Here is a 21,781-nt window from a genome sequence, read left to right as displayed (position 1 = left end):
ATGTGGGCAGTTGTTTGTGGTGATTGTTGGGAAGATTGAGGTGTGTGTTCCACATTGTAAGTGTATCTAATGTATGGGCCACTGCAACCAAAATATCCACTAGCTAGTGTTTGATGTAGTGATTCCATTCCAACCATATTGCTCTGATTTCTCAATGCATGCTTTAAGTCACCTCACTTATAAGTTTGTTTGGTTTTGGTTTGCAAAAAAAAAAAAAATCACCTCACTTATAAGGATAGACAACATTTGGCTTTTGAAGGTCCATTTCCAACCATGTGAATTCAGTCCGTGGGCTATGGTCCACAATGCATTGTAGACCATGCACCATGGCTGATACTGCAGTTGTGTTGAACGGATACTGCAGTTATGTTGAACGGATACTGGAATTGGGGTTGAAAGAGAACTGCAGTTGTGCGGAACAGAAGTCGTTCGTCTGGAACTACAGTTGTGTTGAACTGATACTGCAGTTGTGTTGAACGGATATTGCATTTGTGTTGAACTGATACTACAATATGTTGAACAGATGAAACAACCTCTGTTTAGCGCAATTGCAGTTCCCTTTCAACACAACTGCATTATCAGTTCAACACAACTGCAGTATCCGTTTAACATAACTGCAGTATCAGTCATGACCATGGTCCATAATATAATTTGCGATGTGAATCCTAGCCTTCACAAAATCCATCCCCTAATATACGAAAAAAAATTCAACATCTAAAATCCAAATAGATATTAAAAAAAAAAAAAAACAAAAAAACAAAAACATAAGTTCGCACTCTTCCCCCCTCTTGCAGGAGCACATTTTTCACTCTCTCCTTCATGTTGGCCCTCTTCCCCTCAAACATTTGTCACTTTTCATGTATATATGATACACACATCATTTAATAGAAAAAAAATAATGAAAATTCATAATATAATTTATAATTTAGACGGAGCATTAAATTATACTTCTTTTTCAAGAAGATATGAGTCCGATATTTAATGCCCCCAAACTTCTATCACATTAAATGTGCCTCTATTAAATACTTTACTGTTGTTTCACAATATTAATCAATGGTGAAACAAAAAATTGAAGATATGACATTTACACTCATAGGTATTATGTTTTAAAGGATAATTATACGCTAGCTTTGTCTCTCCGCCGGTGCATACTTTTAGTCCATAAATTATAAAAGAGTTATTTCCACTTTTAAATAATGTAATTTATGTATTTTCAAATAATGTATTTTATGTGCACAAATAATACACTTTTAGTATGTTAAAAATATATATATTTTTTATTTATAATTCACACAGCTGTATGGACTATGATCCATGTAATAATGTTTCACAGTCCTCCCTTGGGCTAACTCTTTGAGCTTGTGTTATTGGGCCTTATTGCTCAGATTATTGAGCTAATTGGGTTGTCTTATAATCCATCAATCAAAAAGACTATTGTTATACAATGGATCAGGGTTCATATTGCATACAAAAAATTTGTACCTATAGTTAACAACTTATGTACGTAAACAAATAACTTAATAATTGCTAATACATAATATGATAACTATATATGCAGAAAATGTTAATTACATGTGTAGAAAATATTAATTACAAGTACAAAATGTGTCAACTACAAATACAGAATCTAAAAATATTATTTTTGGAGTACAACGAAAGGTAGACACTCGTCTAAGGTATAATTTGCTTCAAAAAGGAATGTATCAATAATTTATACTCTAATTTTGCACTCGTATATTTGTATTTTTTTTATTATTATTAGAAGACGATCATTTGTGAATGAAGCAAATACTATGATTAGTGGTCGGACTTGACGATTACTACTATGTTTAATGATTAATGAAATGCTAACTTTTAGCAAACAAATTGAGTTAAAACAGTATATAAAACACATAAGGCATTTAGCACGCCATAACGTTGATTAGGTCATTTCGCACGCCCAAATTGTCGATGATGATGATGTTGAATGAAGCTTGATGGAATAACGGATCAGGAACCGTTCAAATAAATTATCGCCAAAAAAACATCATAATTTAATTTCAAGCCTGATTGAACCGTCTTTAGTTAGTTTATATGTAACAATTTGAAAGAGTCTTTGAAGAGGTGATATCATCTAACCTTATAGACCCTACTCAATCCATGGTAAATGACATATTTTTTTTAGAATAGTCTACACGTCAATGACAAATTATAAATAAACTGTAGCATTAAAAGAAATAAAATTGTTGACTTGATTATTATACTAACTCTACTATAACAAAATTCGAGAGAAAATAAAATGATTTTTCATATGAATATGAATTAATTAATTACATACCATCATACTTAATCATAATGTTTGCAAATCTACTGATATTTGATTTACTAAAAAATTCACGACTACTCAAAGTGCACTCATGCATAATCTTATTTTATTATTTGAGAGGCATGATGTTAGACTTAGACCTCCGTTTAAAAATTTTCGAGCTCAATCTCGTGACTTGACTCTATCACTCTCATATCATTTGTTAGAATCAATCATTTATCATTATGAAAAATTACTCGCAGCAAAGACATAGAGTGCTAAACTTGATCATTCATGTTCGCCTAATAATCCGCTAGTTATCGGTATTAGATTTACCTTTCACCAATCTCTGCCTAACAAAAATAACCAGCTTAAATTACTCATATATCACAACTAATTTACTTAAATAAAATAATCAATTGACAATTTTCATTTAAAACTCTATAATTACCAAATCAATTATCCAATCAATTGATTGTGCAAGCCCACTAATCTAATGGTGCAAATTATACCGTGCACCACGGTGCATATAGCAATGTGCACCACGTACCTAAACGACGTGCATTGTAAACTAATCGTTCGTTCTTTTGGAAATCATGTTTCCCGTTTCAGCCGGTCTCTGTATTTATGTTAATATTCTGTGTATTACAGGCAATCATTCTGTGTATTTTAGGCAACCGTTCTGTGTATTCTAGGCAACCGTTATGTGTATTCATGTTAGTAACACATGTTGTGATGTGTTTGTGCATTCGAATGTCTAGGAGGATGAGTTCTGTGTATTTTGTGTCAATATTCTGTGTATTCATGTTATTAACACAGGTTGTGATGTGTTTGTGCATTCGAATGTTAGGAGGATGAGTTCTGTGTATTTTGTGTCAATATTCTGTGTATTATGGGCAAACATTATGTGTATTCTAGGCAAACGTTCTGTGTATTATATATAATGATTATGTGTATTATAAATAATGAATTCCCTGGAGTCATTCGCGTCCGCGTCCACTAACATCTGTGTATTTTGTGTCAATATTCTGTGTATTCTGGGCAAATATTCAGTGTATTCTAGGCAAACGTTCTGTATATTCTAGATAATGATTATGTGTATTATAGATAATGAATTCCCTGGAGTCATTCGCGTCCGCGTCCACTAACACCAAAATGACGTCGTTTTATGAACGTGGTGCACATTGTGCACCGTGGTGCAGGGTATAGTGATTGTCTGACCACCAGAAACATATTCATAATGTCAGTTATATATATATATATATATATATATATATGCGGTGTGCACTCACGCTAATGCCAATACTTGTAATTAGGCTCAGAGATTAACAGAGACGGCTCTGGGAATAGAGGACACAGTTTTTGCGTGTCCCTGGTGAGGTGGTGGTGGTGGGTAATCACGGGAAAAGAATCTTGAAACTTCCCAAGCTTATATTTTGCATTGTAGCCACTTGCTGTATGTGTACCAGATAAACATCATCAAGATTCTCAATTTCTCATTATACAAACGTGTGGCCTCTTTCCTTTTGTTGTTATCTGCTAAAAAACTCAGTCATTTAAGCAGAGCATAGAATAAAGGATCTGGGCATCTCCCCCTTTTCCCTCACTTTCTCACCCCCCCCCCCCCCCCCCCCCCCCCCCCCCCCCCCCCCCCCCCCNCCCCCCCTCCCCCCCCCCACACACACCCCCACCTTCTTCTGCTCTGCAGCTTTCTGGAACCTGGTAATTTCTTGATCCCTATGCTCCTACCTTTCTGTGCATCTTACTATTATTATATACTTTTCAGTTTTCATCTTCTTTCTAGCTTTTATTTATGGCTTTTTTTTGGGAATTCAAGAACCAATTCAGTCTTTTTGGGTCTTCCCAATGTGCCTTTAAAGTGGGTTTTTGCTGAATTCCTAGCTGAAGTTATGATTTTGAGGATGTAAAGGTGTAATTTTGCTTTGTTCATACTGGTTCAGTTACCATTTTCTTTCTGGGATTTGTGTTGGGGTTTGGGGTTATGTGTAGCTCAAGATGCCAAATCTAGCTTATATGTGTGTTTTTGGTGTTGCTAAAATTTGCAGAAATAAAGGGTTTTTGTTGACTCGTTGTGCTTCAGTAGGTTAAGAAAGTAGCTATGAACAGATACTACGTTGTAACAAAGTCAATAGTACTAAAAAAGGGTCTTTGTTGTGTATGTAATATTGTACATGTACATGGTTCTGGTAACCTAGATGTTTTATTATCTATCAACATCATAATTAATAAAAGAGCAGTTTTTCCCGCACATTGCTGAACCACATAAATATGGTATTCTTTACTTTCTGTCATTGTTATTGATTCTTGTTCACATGTACATATTCTGGTAACTTGGATGTTTTATTATCTATCACCATAAGAATTAATAAAAGAGCAGTTTTTCCCGTGGAATCACGAAAATATGATATTCTTTACTTTCTGTCATTGTTATTGATTCTTGTTCTGGTTGATTTTGACGGTGTAGATTGATTGTTTTTCTTGGCTTGAATGCCTCCATCATACTTTCCATTGAGGTGGGAGAGCACTGGGGACCAATGGTGGTTTGCCTCTCCCATAGATTGGGCTGCTGCCAATGGGCATTATGATCTGGTGAGGGAGCTTCTGCACCTTGACACCAATTTGATCATAAAACTCACATCTCTGAGGCGAATTCGCCGTCTAGAGACAGTTTGGGATGATGAAGAACAGTTTGATGATGTTGCGAAGTGCCGCTGTGGAGTGGCCAGAAAGCTCCTCCTTGAATGTGAAACCAAGGAGGGTCCGAATTCTCTGATCAGAGCTGGCTATGGTGGCTGGCTTCTTTACACGGCTGCCTCAGCCGGGGACATGGAATTCGTTAAGGAATTGCTGGAGAGAGACCCGCTTTTGGTGTTCGGGGAAGGGGAGTTTGGGGTCACCGATATACTGTATGCCGCGGCTCGAAGTAGGAGCTCCGAAGTCTTCAGGCTGCTGCTCGATTCTGCAGTCTCGCTCAAGCAGCTCAGGAACAGTGGAGTAGAAGAATCGTCGGGAGAGGACGTTCCTTCGAGTTTCAAGGCGGAAATGATGAGTAGGGCTGTTCATGCCGCGGCTAGAGGAGGGAACGTGGAGATCTTGATGGAACTTCTCGGGGATTGCTCGGACGTTTTGATGTTTCGAGATGGTTTGGGATCTACTCTCTTGCATTCTGCTGCAGGCCGAGGGCAGGTCGAGGTTAGTTAGACAATCACATTGAACCATTTTTTTTAGTACCTTAAAACCCAATGTTTTTTCATATGTTATTTACAATATTACTGGTAGTTACCTATGCTATTATCTTACCAACTTTTTGTACCAAAAAGCAAAAAGCAAAAGAAATATATTGCTAGCTGTTCATGTTTAGCTTTTTAAGACTGAAGAATTTTTTGCGATAAAGGTAAGATCTTTTTCAAGATGGTAACAGCTTTCTGTCTTATATATGCAATGAACTGGACCGCATATACAGTGGAGATTTAATTATAAGCAAATGTAAGATTTGTTGACCTGATTTAGATATGACAGTAGAATATGAACTCAGAAAATTTCTGTGTTTTAAATAATCATCTTTTGCACTGCAGTAAATATTCTCATAGAACCGTTATTTGCCAATTGAATATAACAATGCATTATGATGGTAGAAAGTATTTAAGCTTCGTTTTCCACCCCGTCCGGGAGCTAAGAAGACAATCCTGTCAAGCCGGGGTGTGGGGGCCGTTGGGCGAGGGATTTCACATTTTGTGGGCAAGTTTATCTTGTAGGCGATAGCTCCTCTTGTCTGCCTAGCATCCATTTCTAAATGTTTCTGCATATGCTGTATAGTTTTCGTGTAACTATAGGGCTTGATTTGTTAACAGGATTTGAACCAAATTAGTTTCAATTCGTGTGTTTCTTGAGAGAAAAAAAGGATGTTTTTGTTGTACCATGATTTGTTGCTATAGCGATCTAACAAGAGAACCAAAAAGGACTAAATTTCACTTGGATGTTGTTCACTTGTTCTAATGCTTTCGATATTTCTCTTCTGTTAATTATTGCTCAGGTGATTAAGAGTTTACTAGCACGCTATGACATTATCGATTCGAGAGACAACCAAGGAAACACCGCGTTGCATGTGGCAGCTTACCGGGGTTACTTACACGTTGTGAAAGTCCTCGTATCTGCATCTCCTTCGTCTACCTTGTTGACAAACAACTACAGGGACACGTTTCTCCATATGGCTGTGGCGGGGTTCAGAACCCCGAGCTTTCACAGATTGGACCGACAGATAGAGCTGATGAGGCAGTTGGTGCGGGGGGAAATTGTGTGTATAGGAGACATTGTTAATCTGAGGAACAATGAGGGTAAAACTGCTCTTCACATGGCGGTTAGCGAGAACATTCAGACTGATCTGGTGGAGCTGTTGATGACTGCAATTTCGATCGATTTAAATGTTCGTGATGCTGATGGTAACACCCCGTTGGACCTCCTCAAGCAGCGCCCGCGATGTGCTTCCTCTGAGATATTGATTAAGCGGCTCATCTCGGCTGGTGGAATTTCCAACTGTCGAAACCATAAGACGAGAAGTGTCCTAGCTTCACATATGAGAATGCGGGGCATTGCAGGCAGTCCCGGGACTTCTTTTAGGATCCCGGATGGGGAAATATTCTTGTATACTGGCCTCGAGAAAGGATACGAGGCTAACTGTGATCTTGCAAGCCCCTGCTCGGGCGAAATAAGCCCGTGCCATTCTGCAGAAGGCTCAAACTTTTCACAGAAAAAGAAAGCGGTTTCGGGAAACAGCGCTGCCAGACGCCTTAAGTTTCTTCTGCAGTGGCCGAAGAAAAAAGAGACGGCCGATGACACCAACTCTGTTGAATCTCTAGTGCTGTACTCGTCAAGCTCGGGGGAGAAGCCGGTCCCGCTGCGACAGAAATTCTCGAGAGCCTCCTCTCTTCCGAACAGCAAACGAGTTCTCTCGAGCCTTCCAAGTCCATCCACCAAGAAGAAGTTCGCTGCAGGGCTAAGGCAAGGCGTGATTCAAATAACGCCCCAATCGTCTCACGGATCACCCCCGAGCTCCTTCTCCGGATCCCCGTGGGCATCTCCAAACTCCGCCATTCAAGACAAGAGCTCCAACCTTGCAAACGCCAGCACATGCGCCTCGAGCTCCAACGATTTGCAGGGCAAACAGAAGTCGAGGCTCGGGCAGAAACGCGACTCGTTCAACATGAAGGTGATGAACCAGTTCTTCTGCTTCGGTACAGAAGGCCTCGCGGTGGATAACCCGGTGAGATTCAAACCGCAAGATCAGTGCTACAAACATGCAGTTGCAACATGAGTTTATCATGAGCATTTGACTCACTACACACTGCTGCAATGAAATCAAATGTATATAACTAGCTGTTTTCTATGTTGTCTTTTCACTTTTAACTGTAATAAAAAGCTGTACTTGGAGCTTGCAGTTTTGACATGTTTTTGAACTGTTGGTGAAATTCAAATGTTAGTAACTGGGAATCCCATTGAATTTCATACAATTTGGTTTGCTGAAAGTTTAGGCTTGAGGACTGCAATGGTGGCAAGAACAAGAAAATAAGCGAAATTAATACATTTCGTCCCTCGGTTTAGTCCATTATTGTCAATTATAGAAAAAATTTTGTCATTCAATTGTTCAAAGAATTGAATCTTTCTTTTTATTAATTTTTTTAAAAATTGAATTCGTAACACCCATTTTGAAGAATCACAAATGTGTCATTAAGCTAGAAGCTATTTAGCAGAATTTTGAATCTTTCAATTGTTCAAAGTTGTAACATTATGCTTAGATAGGCTTACTATAACCTCGGAGTTTCCGAACAGCGACGATTTTACCCCTGAACTATGCTTCAAATTGCAAAAAGGTCCTGATATTCCCGCCAGGTAGAGAGGTGGCGGGAAAATTGAGCATAAAATTTTTCGCTCTCAGCTTCATTTCGTCGAGCACCTTCCATGGATTCCGACTCTGACTCCGATGGGTCCCACATCTCGGCCACACCACCGTCGTCTCCGCAGCCGAAGCCGCGACCGGCGCCATCACCAAAAGCTCTTCTTCTGTCGTCCACTAAATTTAGAACTAAACTCAAGCCCGCCGGTGCAACCGTCGGCAAAGCTTCCCGCCCAATTATAAGACCGAAATCCTGCAGAAAGCCCAAAAAACCACCCCCAGATTCAACTCCGGTAGAACTAGGGCCCGAAAAACCACCCCCGCCCGTGCAACCGCCGCCAAAGCTTCCCCCTCCAGACACCGCCAATCTGCCCTTCCAAATCCACCGTTCAACTTACTCAAGCCAAGCATTTGCTTCTACCACTAACGATTCCATTGGAACTTTTATTCCAGGTGATTTACGCCCCTCGAAATTCGCCTCTTTTTCCAAAATCCAGAAGAAGGAACTCAATTTTGAGTCGGTGGAGCCTGATTCCTTTGGCACCTCGTCATTCTCAACCTCCCAATCGGAAGCTGAGGCCTGCGAGGCTAACATTGCGCCGCAAGAATCGGAAACAAAAGTTGCTACTTCTGGAAATTCAGCGAAAATTCTAAAGAGGTTTCCTAATCTGATTGGGCGTGATTCTTGTGCTTCATTGCCTGTGAAGAAGCCTAAGTGTGTTAATGAAGGCAACTTTGTCAAATTGAACATCAATGGCTCTGGGAGAAAGTATGCATTCAAGGGAAAAAGAAAGAAGTATGGCTCCTACAGTACTGGCAGAAAGTTTTACAGAAGCAAGAGGAAGTTTAAGGGTAAGGGTCAAGGAGAGGAGGGCGGGGTGTATGATGAAGAGGGATTGGCTATGGATTTTAAACAAAGAGAGGAAAATTTGAATTATGATGAGGTGTTGATTCAAGAGGCTGTGATGAGTGTTAGGAATGAGGCATCTGATGAGAACTTGTTGAGGTTGTTGAAGGTGACTTATGGTTATGGTTCGTTTAGGAGTGGACAATTGGAGGCAATCAAGATGTTGCTTTCTGGGAAATCAACAATGCTGCTTTTGCCAACAGGGGCTGGAAAGTCTCTGTGTTATCAATTGCCTTCCATGGTGCTCGAGGGGATTACTCTGGTCATTAGCCCATTAGTTGCCTTGATGATTGATCAGTTAAACCAGCTGCCTCCTGCACTCCCTGGTGGCCTTCTTTGTAGCAGTCAGGTTATTTCTACCTCAAATTTAGTGGTTTATGTGCATAGTCATAGTGGGATAATTCTTAATTTTAGTATCGTATTGTTTAGACACCAGAAGAGACCTCAGAAACTCTCCAATCTCTGCAAGAGGGATCAATCAAGGTTAGCCTTTTTATTTGTTTCTAGAGCTTCTCTGGCCTATATTTCCTTCATATCTGTTAACTTGACTTTCAGTAGTTTCATGGTTCACCTTTGGTCATACAATTAAACGTCAAAATAACTTGAATAGCCTAAGTAGTAGGCCCTTAATAATTTTACCTTTTGATTGAAGACAGATATTAGCTGCATATAAAACCATTTCTCTATGATCTCTTTTTAGCATAGCACTTATAGCTGACTGGCCTATTATGTCCAGGTTCTTTTTGTTTCACCAGAGAGGCTTCTGAGTTCAGATTTTATTTCTATATTCTCTAGCAGTCCCCTTATATCGCTTGTGGTGGTTGATGAAGCTCACTGTGTGTCTGAATGGTGAGTGTCACTCCGGGCATGTGTGTCTTTGATACTTCTGTATGAACTATAACTGCTTTAAACATTTTGGCAGGTCACACAATTTTCGGCCCTCATATATGAGGCTTAGGGCATCCTTGCTGCGTGCTAGGCTCAAAGCTGGATGCATTCTTGCAATGACTGCAACTGCAACAGTCAAAGCATTGCACAATGTGATGCAAGCTCTTGATATCCCTTCTACTAATCTCATCCAAACAACCAAATTGAGAAACAATTTGCAGATGTCAATATCAATGAGCAGCAATAGGTGCATGTACAACAAACTCTTAGCTTTTTTCCTCTATCTTACTTGGTGTAAACTGAATGCCTAACAAAATCTCCTCCAAACCACAAAATGCTGTTAGGCTGAAAGATTTAATGGCACTGATAAAGTCTTCTCCCTACTCTGATGTCAAAAGCATTATCATTTATTGCAAATTTCAGGTTAGCTTTCTTTATATTCATGGCACATGTAAATGCATTTTTTCTCCTTGAAAAACTTTACTACTTAGAGAAATGAGTCAGATTACATTGAGTGACTGACTGCTTAACTTATTCATTTTTCCCCTGCATGTATTCCAAAGTCTGAAACAGATATCGTATGCAAATATCTTCGTGATAACAATATTTCAGCAAAGGTTTGTATTACTTTTATCTGGGTAAATACACTTCTGAATGATGCGGGGTTTTGAGGTTATCTTGCATCTGTTGCATAGTGCTATGAGATTGGGTTATGTGTTGCTTTTCAGAGTTACCACAGTGCCATTCCTGCAAAGGATAGAAGACGGACACAAGAGCTCTTTTGTGCAAACAAAATTAGAGTGGTGAGTTACTCCGTTGTGGTTATATTTGGCAGATAATGCATTCTTTATAGAGGTATCATAATAGGACATTTATCGCACCTGTCACATTCATTGACTTTCAAATTTATGTTTCTAAAAGGTTGTTGCAACAGTGGCATTTGGCATGGGACTTGATAAGCAGGATATTGGAGCTGTAAGAACTGGAGCTCTGCTTCAAGATCTTATTTACTTTTGCTCTTGTATGCGCCCAAATTTAATGAATTTCCTATATACACAATCAATATGGTAATGTTAATTCAACATGTGCAGGTAACTTATCATTGTAGCTAGTTGGTTTCAGTTCTTCACTTTAAACTCATGCTGTAACAATTTGTTGTTGTAATTATGAGTTGTCAAAATAAAACCTTTTAAAGCTATATATGTGAATTTTTTTTAAAAATGAATTAATTTTGTCATCTTCCTGTACATAAAATTCACTTGGTATGGATATTAGATTGCCTATCAATGTCAGACATCATTTAATTTCAAGTCCAAACTTCACACCAGAACCGTTGGAAATGCTTGAGTTCAGTTGAGTTGTTGTGACATTGATAATCCAAAAACTTCCCATGCCATATTGTGGCAAGTATAGCAATTTTTTGTGGCACCCTTGTTGTGAATATAATGAAGCTATCCATTTCCTTCTCTTTAGGTCATTCATTACAGTTTACCAGAAAGCTTGGAAGAGTATGTTCAGGTTGGTAATAATTCCTAAAGAGCTACTTTTTTTTTTTTTACCTAGTATTAAGAACCCTACAAGATATACCTGCTACAGATTTATTTAGCCATGAAGGTTATGTGATCTATGCAGGAGATTGGTCGTGCTGGACGTGATGGTAGACAGTCTTATTGCCATCTCTTTTTTGATGATATCTCCTATTATAAGCTTCGTAGTCTTATTCATAGGTAATGATACTTGCCCCTGTTTTGTCAAATGTTTTTTAGCAGGGAAGATCTAAACTGACAAACATTTTGTTTCAGTGATGGTGTTGATGAGTATGCTGTGAACAAATTCCTCTGCCAAGTTTTTAGCAACGGCACAGGTTCATTTGGGAAAGTTTACTCAATAGTTAAAGAAGCTGCATCCCGAAAATTTGATATGAAAGAGGAGGTGCTTCTTCTCTTTTCTTTTCCTCTCTGGTTGCTTCAATCATGTTTAGTTTGTTAATGTAAAATAGAATATATCTATTGGGTTACAAGTGAAAGAACATTTGAGAATTTGAGATTGCAAACAACTCAAGTGAAAGAACATTTTTATATAGAATATTCCGTAAGTGGCATTTTCTGACAGACTGAATAAATGTTCTATAAGCGTAGTTCTGCAAGTCTTCAACTACTATAACAGTAATTTTTTTTAATTTATTTTTTTATCTTAATTAATACTCCGTATTTCTATTTGTTTCAATATGGTGGTGTAGCTTTCAAAATTTTTACAATTGGTATGAAAAAATTATGGTTGATAAGGTATGAGGTGGATATTATGTAGGAGCATCTAAAAGTTGCATCTTTTACTACTAATCTATCTTCATAGATGATGCTGATGGTTGGGTTTACTTATCCTTCTAGGTGTTGCTAACAATTTTGACACACTTGGAGTTGGGTGAAGTGAAATACTTGTGCTTGCTTCCTGAAATGAATGTAACTTGCACTTTGAATTTCCACCAGGTGAGTTGCAAACTTTTTTCTCCTTATTCTCCAAAGAACGAACTAGTTTTCACAGTATTTGGGAGTGCTATAGTTTGCTACTTTGCTTACTGGTTGGAAACCTCTTAATTTCATAGTAGTGAATGACTAGAGCTAAAATAATGATAAATCTCACCGTGGTTTTGTAATTGAGTATGAACTAGACAAATAGTTATTGTGGTTTTGTTACCATTTTGTGTCTCATTGTCCTTTATTCTAAACTTGAGGATGATAACAATGTATTGCAGACTTCCCCAGCACTGCTCGCTGCTAAAGATATAGTGATTGCTGCAGTCATGAAGAAGTAACTCTTTCCTTTCCAATGATTAAACACTTAAAATGCTGTTAACCATTTCTATTGCTTTGTGAATTTCAGGTCTGAACTTATTTTATTTATTCATTTTTTTGCTTTGTGAATTTCAGGTCTGAAATTAAAGATGGGCAGTATGTGTTTGACATACCAACCATTGCAAATAGTATTGGATTGCAACCTGCTGACTTGTCAAATCACTTGCAGAGTCTAAAGGTATTACAACTGGTCTCAAGTCTTATTTCTTGCTTTATTCTGGGTTGTCATTGTTTACAACTGCTTCAAGCTTCGCACTTGCATTGGTATATTAAACTACATATATGTGTGTGCACACAAATTAATTGATAACTTCCTGACTTAACGGTTTCTTCAAATGATGTCATTGTTTGTATGGCAAATGGAAGCTTTAAGACCATTCTTAAAATGTAATTTTTGTTATTTCAAAATTTGTTCCTTGAATTATATGTGGAATCCCATTTTTGCCTTAACTTTTTTTTTAAAAAAAAAATATTTATAGAAATTATATTTTTCTTTATCTTAGTTTAAGGGGGAAATTACCTATGAGCTGAAGGATCAAGCTTACTGTTTCACAGTCATGGATATTCCCAAGGATATTTGTTCTTTGGCAGCACAGCTTACAAACTGGCTTTCAGAGGTTGAGAGATGCAAGGTGATTCATCTTCTATACAATTTTTTTTTCTTTATTCCAACAATCCAACTTCCTTTATACTTCGCCTCTCCCACCCCTCATCTGACATATTGAGTGTTAAAACTTTATCACCTTCAAGATGCACATGTACCTCAACACAATCATGGGCTTACCTCTTTATTCTTTGTTGGAAGACAATTGATAGACTGTGAACTCTGGCCTCATATGGGCTTAATGAATACTATATACATGTGTTATGAACGTTAGCAAACATTTACTTCTACTGCTATGAACACTGTTGTGATGAACATTGCTTGCCATGCTTAGTGAGCTTGCTTCATGATATAACTTGCCATAGAAAGAAGCCCATTTATCATCAGATTGCCTTCAGCATAGCTTTTGGCCGTGACATTGGCTTGTTGAAATACTTCATCAAAAAGTATAAAAGTCTATATATATTTGTCTCTATTTTACCATTCAAATAATAATCTAGAAAAGATGTATGCATATTTTTCCTTTAAATAGGTGCGGAAGATGGATGCAATGTTTAATGCTGCTGTAGCTGCAGTAAAAGGGTGCGATAAGGTGCATGGTTGTAATGACTATGATCACACTCCTTGCTTGCAAAGGAAGATTTTGGAGTACTTTGAAAGCAATGATGACATTGATGTCCCCAACAAGATGGCTCAATGCAGGTTACTCATTTGTCTCAATTATTTACTGTTCCTGTTCATTAGACAGAATCTACAATGGCGTTGCTCTAAAGCACTAATGTGACCCTTTTTTGTACTTGCAGCCCCTTTTTGAGAGCTGACATAAAGGTAAATTGTGTTAGAAAGTGCAGTATTTTTCTGCCAGAGAAGAATGCTTCCTGCAGTTTTAATGTCTTCTTTATTTCGTGTATGACAGGTCTTTTTACAGAGCAACTCACATGCCAAATTTACCCCCAGAGCTGTTGCAAGGATATTGCATGGCCTTTCTAGTCCAGCCTTTACTACCGCTTTTTGGTCAAAATGTCACTTCTGGTAATTTGGTAAAGAACACTATGCACACAACAATGGAAGCTTTACTCCTATCAAGCAAGATTAATCGATATGACAGCCTTGATGTTTTGCCAATAGTTTCCTACAAGATGGGTCTCGTTATATATTGTTCATACAATATTCTCTTTGGGCAACTTCACCTGTCTTACACCAACTTGTTTCAGGGGAAGATATATGCAGACGGATTTCGATGTTGTGATGGAAGCAGCCAAAGCAGAGCTGATGGGTTTTGTTGGGAAGGATTCATTGTAATTGGTACCAATTATGAGAGTTTATTTACAGCAAGCGAACTGGTAATGTTTCAATTGTATGGTTACACAAAAACTGGTAATTCATGATCTTGCACTAATACACTGACCTTCCTTTCCAGAGCTTGCATGACTGCAGATTGGAAGTATAGCCTGTATTTGGTACAGTTATGGTGTATAAATCTGCATAAGAGAATTCTGGCATTCTACTCTACACAGGTAGAACAGGTAAACAAGACTGAAAGATGAAAGGAATATGTGCACTTCTATTGGCACCAATGCTCCTATGATCCTATCACATGTACTAAACAACCTATGATGCACGGAAACTTTTAAGGGTGAGCACTTTGGGGTTTCAGATATGTTTCTCTTGCATTCTGTATCCTACTTTTCCCTATTTCCCATTTCCGCGACACAACTTGCACAGTATTCCCGGAATGGCTACTATTCACAGTCCAAAAGATCAGATTGGTTAGCCTAGATGGAGCCATCTTTGTAGACAATTTGGCCATTACCAGTCTCCTTGAGCAGTGATGCTATACTCTGATAGGTTTTGCACTTATATAGTTATATTGGGTTGGCTATTGGCACCAATGCTCCCATCACATAAGGGTGAGCAATTTTGGGTTTCAAATATATTTCTCTTGCATTCTGTATCCTACATTTTTCTATTTTTCATTTCCGTGCTATCTAGACAGTGAGAAAATTTGTATAGTATTCCTAGAATGGCTACTATTGACAGTCCAAAAGATCAGATTTTGCAGCTGATGGCAGTAGCATATACCCTTATGGCCTTATTGTATGCAAGTGGTTCTCTTCGGTTTGTTCTGTTAAACGAGTTATCGCAATCCCCAATATTCATCTTGGGGTAGTTAAATATACATTGAAGTTATTGTATATATTTTAACTTTTTAGGCCTTACTTTTGTGTTTATATATTTGACCTTGGCCAAGTATAATTGAGTAAGTATACTGGTGTGTTTTTATCTAAACCAGTAACGAACATGACGGCTCATATGGTAGCTAAACCGTCTGTTTTTAAGTCTGGTTATACTTTTTAATCCTCCTTCTTATCTGTTTTATCTTCGGACTTGATTTAATGAAGTTTATCTATTTGAATAAAAAAAAAAGTATATATACATTTTCCTTCTCTCTTTTTTTAATTTTTTTTTTATCATACATATAACAAATTGTAATAAAAAAAAAAATATTTTTAAAGAATCATTTTAAAAATGGAATACTTTCAATTGGATGATGGAAGTACGAATAAAAACATTGGCAAAAGAATATTCCAATGCGGCCAGAGATCGACCAACAAAAAAGCACCAACGATGAGAATTCAGACAAAAGAAAACATTTTTGTTGTACAAACGTAGAGATTTTCATTTCCTCTGTGCTTCCCCTCCGTGCCGTGCCCGTGAGGATCATTTTAACTGGTTCAGATTTCACAACTCTCTTTCTACGCAATTTGATTCTTCATCATATCTCTTTTTACACCAACATACAGGAGCCAGTATTTCCACGAAAATCCAAATCTTGGGCATATTTTCGCGACCAAATCGAGGCGAAGAATCTCAAGTTTGGTTGAAACTCGTGTAAATCGGAGGTGGGCGGCGGCGGCGGCGGTTGATCGGTGAAGGCGAGCGAAAATGGCGGCGAGATCAACCGTGTCGTTGATCAGGAAAGCAGTTCCAACGGCAAGGACAACAGCAGCCGCCACGACGTCGTATATATCATCCTCGATTTTCACGAATTACCCTCTCATCTCTGCTCTCGTTGCCTTCACCGTTGCCCAATCCATCAAATTCTTCACCGTCTGGTAATCCGCAGTTCAATTTCACCGAATATGGATCAATTTGAGCTTGTTTTGTTCCATGAAATATCGAAACTTGCCACTATTTTGTTGCTGGATATCTATATTGAAAGCTCTTTAAACTTGCCATTACTTTATCAGTTTTTTTTTTAATATTCATCTTGCCCACAAAATGTGAAATTCTCGGTCCCAGAGTTTCACATCCCGGCCCGAAAGTATAGTAAAAGGGTAAATTATGTCCCCGGGGTCCAGGAGGAGTTGGGTGCAACTCTTACACTGCGACTACCAGGCCCGATCCCGAGTCTTTCTCCACAATTTACCACTCAGGAACCATATGAGCTGCCTGTGGAGCTAACTCCACTAGAAACCTCTTTTCCCCTCTTAATTTCATTTATGCTCAGAGTTTGTAGTTTTAAGCAGAATCTGATTCAGAATGAGGTTTGTGTGTGTATGTTTGGGTGGGGGCAATTAAGATCTCTTATTTTCTGGGAGAATGCTCACTAACCAGATTGTGTACAAAGATAAAATCTTGGATGGAATTAAAGATAAAACTGAAAAGGGAAAGTTATTCCATATTTAGATATTGTTTGAATCAATAAATTAGTCCATTCCTGCCATCAATCAGCTGAGAAGTGTTCTAGACTTGCATGTATGAGTCAAATATTAGGCTTATGTTTGTGGCAATAGAAAAAGGTCCAATGAGTATTTACCCCAGTAAGCTTGTAGGTACAAGGAAAGACGGTGGGATCCCAAGCAACTTATTGGATCTGGTGGTATGCCTTCGTCCCATTCAGCAACTGTAACTGCTCTGGCAGTTGGTGTCGGTTTGCAGGAGGGATTTGGAGGTTCACTCTTTGCTACATCATTGATTTTAGCATGTGTGGTATCATCTCTCTCTCTCTCGAGTCTTGATTTGATTATATTCTGTGCTCTGAAGTTGTGCTAAGCTGTTTTTAAATTGGTGTGATCAAGATCACTAGTTGTTAGGTTTTTGCTTTTACATTGGGGTTCTATTTTTAGGATTTATGCTATTAGGACATTTGTTCTTTTGAATTTCATTTTCCAATGGCTTGTGCACTTTAATTATGGCTATCCTTTTTTACGGTGCATGGCTAGTTGCCTTGTTTTCATGCCACCTCTATATTGAATTACTCCGTAAATGATCAATATATTGCTACTGCTTTTAATGCAGCCCCTAAACATTGCATACATATTATGAGTGTGTTTGGCAGCACCAATAAGCTAGCTAACAACTAGTTGTGCCAAATAGAGCCTATAAATTACTCTTACCCGTTCAAATGGATGTTATTGTGTGTTGGTGTGAGCTAGCACACGTCTTTCCCCTTTCTTTTGATTGGGTGAACGTTCTTTTGGCAGGTGATGTATGACGCTACAGGTGTAAGATTACATGCGGGACGCCAAGCAGAGGTTTGATACTGTCTCTGGAATAGCTGTGTTTGTTTGAATGCGTATGGAAGCATGCATTGTCACGGGAAACAGTGTCTCAAAGTTTTTCGTGATGTTGAATTTCTTGTTGGAACTTTCTTTTGAATTTCGAACTGAAATATTTAACCCATTCCAATCTGGTTCATTCTTAGGTCCTGAATCAAATTGTATATGAACTTCCTGCTGAACACCCTCTTGCAGAAAGCAGACCACTGCGCGAACTTCTGGGCCATACCCCCCCTCAGGTTTGTCATTTGTGTTCATTACAGTCAGATGCACATCCGGGAATCATATGTTTCACACAAACAAGCTTCCTCAAAATACAAGAACTAGGGGACAACTCTAGCCAAGTCGATCAGATTGTTGACTTGGTAACCACAAGGTTACAAGTTCAAACTCCCAGTAGGAGCGGCCTATTGACTTTCTTGTTTTGAGCCAGTTAGCTATGGGCAACCTAGCCTGATTTATGTTTTTACCGCCTTGTGGTCCTTAAGTCCTTTGCCAGTTAGGATTATAAGGCGGGGTTTACTCACTACACACCTTTGGGTGGTGGCTGCGGGTTTCCCTCATCAAGGTTACAAGTTCAACTCCTAGTGGGAGCGGCCTATTGACCTTCTTGATTTGAGCAAGTTAGCTATGGGCAACCTAGCCTGGTTTATGCTTTCACCTCCTTGTGGTCCTTTGCCGGCTAGGATCATAAGCCGGGGTTTACGTAGTGCACACCTTTGGGTGGTGGCTGCGGGTTTCCTTCGTCACCCAAAATACAAGAACTAATGTAAGCGCTATGCTGCAGGTCGTTGCCGGTGGATTGTTGGGAGTTGTCACAGCAGCAATTATTCATATGATTGCATACATTGGAACTCAAGCAAGATAAACTATGATAATCAAACCGCAGCACTTTTAGCCAAGTTTCACAGATCTGTAATTTCGCTTCTAGATTGTTTGAGATGGTGTTTATGTTTTACAGTGGACATTCTTGTGTGCAAATACCTTCTTTCCCTCAAATACAAGGGAAGAGAGGGTGACAAGGAGAAATGATAATGGCAGTTCACTGTAACTTGTAAAATGTTAGGGTACCTCTGATGTTCATTAAATCAATATGAAGTGTCCAGTGGAATTTATACTGATGTACTTTGCATTTATTTTTTAGATTTAATATTTTTTTTTTTACCAATCCTCATCTCTTTGGGTCCACTAGAGTTTACATGTGCACATGATTTACACTCTAAAACAGAGAAGCATTCCAAAGCATCCATCCAAAAATGGATTCAAAACCAGAAAAGACGAAAATGGAGGTATCTCATGTCTGTCAATCATTATGCTGTGAACCACTAACATAAAGTTCATTTTTATTATATTGGTTATGCATTTTTAGTATATTGAAACCATTTTTATTATATTGAATATTTATTTTTAGTATACTGAAATTTCATTTCTAGTATAAACAAGCATTGCCAATCTATTTGCGGTTAAATTCTTGTACTGTTATCAAACACACAGTATTGTGCCTATTGTTCATACTTCTTTCTTATGTAATTGTTACTATGTTGAGCAGTGAAAGATTTGATGTGGTTAAATAAGTCATCTCTACTCATTAGTCATCCCTAGATTCATTAGTTAGTGGTAAAAACATCCTGCCATGAATGCTAACATGGTATCCCATGATATCCTGTCATTTTTCCTTTTTTTCCTGCATAAAATGCCATGACAGAATATAGTGTCACATGTCTAAGTTCTGTATTTTTGAGTTGAATGTCACGAGGTATCTGCAACTGCGACAACTACTTGATAGGATGAACGGGGAAAGATCTGTCATAGCTCTGCTGGGATGATCCAGCTTCCCGAGGAAACAAAGATGGTTAACTGTGATGGAATCTGTTTGGAGAATCCGTTATTCTGAATGGTGGTTAGATCGACGAATGTGAGGGATATGGGGACAGAAATGACTCGAGATGGCAGCCGAGAGCTCTCAAGAACAGCCACAACTTCAGCAGCATGGGGTGAGGCAGAACACGGGAAATACATGGCAAGGTGATCTAACTGAGCTTCAATAGTTATCTGTGTTACATATCTGTTTGATATACATATACGCTGATGAAGTCACGAGCCATGAATCTGCAGGTATAAGCGTGAAGAGGCGAAAATACAGGCCTGGGAGGATGATGAGAGAACAAAGGCTGAAATGGAAATGCAAAGAATAGTGGTATTATTACATCTCACCTTTAACAACAAGCCAGTGGGAACAGAATCTACATTAACCTTTTCATGGTAAAAGTTCATTTGAATTCACTTCATGAACATGTGCTAGGTTGTTTCAACACTCTTCATTGCTTCGAAAGGCTAAGATCGCGGGTGCTTGAAAAATAGTAAAATACAGGAACAGACTTGCTGCAGCAAGGAGAATAGCAGAAGAGAATCATGCAAAAGCTGGGGCTAGGCTAAATGGAAAGACAGTGAAAACCATTTTCATTAGGCAGATTGGTTATCTTCCCTCATTCTTTTTTCTCTTTTTAATTTTTTGGGTGACGAGGGAATGTCGCAATCACTACATGAGAGTGCATTGGGTAAACCCCATCTTGTGATCCTAGCTGATACAGGACTACAAAGAGATAAACCAGTCTAGGTTGTCTATAGCTGACCAACTCAAATCAATAAGGTTAATAGGTCACTTCCACTGAGAGCTAAACGTGAAATCTTGTAGTTATCAAGTCAACAATTGGGATTGCCCCATCTTCCATCATTCTTATCATTTAAGCTGGTCATCAGCCAATTTTAATGAATACAATACTATTCATTAGTAAAAAAAAAAAAACAATACTATTATGTAGTTCTAATGCACTTGCAGCTATGAACTTCATTGTTTCTGCTTCATTTAGTCTTAAAAGGCTTTGTGGTTCAACGTTTGTGAATTAAAAACGATGCATCATAACGGTAAGAAATACAATTTTTCGCAGAGTACTTGAACTTGCTAAACATTGACATACTATTTAAAAGATGCATCAAGTAATTTTGATTACGCTACACTTAGAGAGGTTTGAAAACATTTAGAAACAAAACTACAGAATTTTTCAAACATCTATTTAATGGAATATTAATGATAATAAACAAAAATTTACAATATTATCAAAGTAAATCCTAAAACAAAACTCAATATCAATGCAAACTTTTAGAATGAGAATATTTTTGCATACAAAGCAAAATATGATATGATATTAATCTATATCTACTTCTATATAATAACAAAAAGTATTATAAATGTATCTTTCTATTAATTTATGTACCATAGTTACTCATTAAAAAAATATTTTAAAATTTTGCCTAAATACATACATATTGTTAAGGACTACATTCCCCCATGAAATTTTTTAGTTTTTAAATTTGTTAGTTCCCCAATGCAATTCGTTTAACTATAATTAAGGCAATATGCCAATATGAAATATCATTAAGAAAATGAAATTATAAAATCAATTAAATGTGTATTAATAAATATTTAGAAATATGCTTAAATACATACAAAATTATACAAAATTTTTAATTTATAAATTTAATTATCTTAATTATAAATATAGCAATAACAATTATAATTAGGAAGATTATATTATAAAATTTGTCAAAATACATATTAATAAATAATATGTGCATATACAATGCATTATACAACCATATAAGAAAACACTCAATTATGGTCTAAATCCACAAAAACAAAAAATTTAAATTTACATCTTTTGATTTATAAGTATAGTTCCCTCAGTTATTATTCATATTATTAGAATTATAAT

General features: G+C 37.7%; 4 protein-coding genes across 5 annotated transcripts; all 4 read left to right on the top strand.

Moving 5' to 3' along the window:
• The first annotated feature begins 3,948 nt into the window (after nucleotides 1-3,948).
• On the top strand, nucleotides 3,949-7,892 carry LOC116025259 (putative ankyrin repeat protein RF_0381). The gene is made up of 3 exons (XM_031266424.1): nucleotides 3,949-4,006; nucleotides 4,770-5,497; nucleotides 6,339-7,892. The coding sequence occupies exons 2-3, from the start codon at nucleotides 4,793-4,795 to the stop codon at nucleotides 7,614-7,616; spliced, it is 1,983 nt and encodes a 660-aa protein (XP_031122284.1). The 5' UTR covers nucleotides 3,949-4,006; nucleotides 4,770-4,792; the 3' UTR covers nucleotides 7,617-7,892.
• Nucleotides 7,893-8,211: 319 nt separating this feature from the next.
• Nucleotides 8,212-15,621, top strand: LOC116024926 (ATP-dependent DNA helicase Q-like 5). The gene is made up of 20 exons (XM_031265961.1): nucleotides 8,212-9,451; nucleotides 9,532-9,585; nucleotides 9,839-9,951; nucleotides 10,025-10,237; nucleotides 10,335-10,413; nucleotides 10,554-10,607; nucleotides 10,719-10,793; nucleotides 10,912-10,965; nucleotides 11,464-11,508; nucleotides 11,623-11,717; nucleotides 11,793-11,922; nucleotides 12,378-12,476; nucleotides 12,743-12,798; nucleotides 12,918-13,020; nucleotides 13,346-13,474; nucleotides 13,979-14,148; nucleotides 14,250-14,274; nucleotides 14,363-14,478; nucleotides 14,661-14,789; nucleotides 14,867-15,621. The coding sequence occupies exons 1-19, from the start codon at nucleotides 8,261-8,263 to the stop codon at nucleotides 14,746-14,748; spliced, it is 2,889 nt and encodes a 962-aa protein (XP_031121821.1). The 5' UTR covers nucleotides 8,212-8,260; the 3' UTR covers nucleotides 14,749-14,789; nucleotides 14,867-15,621.
• A 442-nt stretch (nucleotides 15,622-16,063) lies between these two features.
• LOC116025679 (uncharacterized membrane protein YuiD) lies at nucleotides 16,064-19,129 on the top strand. The gene is made up of 5 exons (XM_031267004.1): nucleotides 16,064-16,562; nucleotides 17,283-17,439; nucleotides 17,934-17,984; nucleotides 18,155-18,247; nucleotides 18,796-19,129. The coding sequence occupies exons 1-5, from the start codon at nucleotides 16,393-16,395 to the stop codon at nucleotides 18,874-18,876; spliced, it is 552 nt and encodes a 183-aa protein (XP_031122864.1). The 5' UTR covers nucleotides 16,064-16,392; the 3' UTR covers nucleotides 18,877-19,129.
• Nucleotides 19,130-19,279: 150 nt separating this feature from the next.
• Nucleotides 19,280-20,732, top strand: LOC116025681. Of its 2 annotated transcripts, none has more exons than XM_031267006.1 (3): nucleotides 19,280-20,033; nucleotides 20,124-20,205; nucleotides 20,311-20,732. In XM_031267006.1, the coding sequence occupies exons 1-3, from the start codon at nucleotides 19,903-19,905 to the stop codon at nucleotides 20,344-20,346; spliced, it is 249 nt and encodes an 82-aa protein (XP_031122866.1). In that variant the 5' UTR covers nucleotides 19,280-19,902; the 3' UTR covers nucleotides 20,347-20,732. The 2 variants fall into 2 exon arrangements, with proteins under 2 accessions (XP_031122866.1, XP_031122865.1); XM_031267005.1 differs by having other exon boundaries at nucleotides 20,124-20,270; nucleotides 20,370-20,732.
• Nucleotides 20,733-21,781: the final 1,049 nt, after the last annotated feature.

Source organism: Ipomoea triloba, chromosome 7, assembly GCF_003576645.1.
Source record: "Ipomoea triloba cultivar NCNSP0323 chromosome 7, ASM357664v1".
In the NCBI taxonomy this organism is placed as follows: Eukaryota; Viridiplantae; Streptophyta; class Magnoliopsida; order Solanales; family Convolvulaceae; genus Ipomoea; species Ipomoea triloba.
The sequence above is the reverse complement of the archived record's forward strand: the minus strand, read 5'-3'. Positions and strand labels throughout refer to the sequence as shown.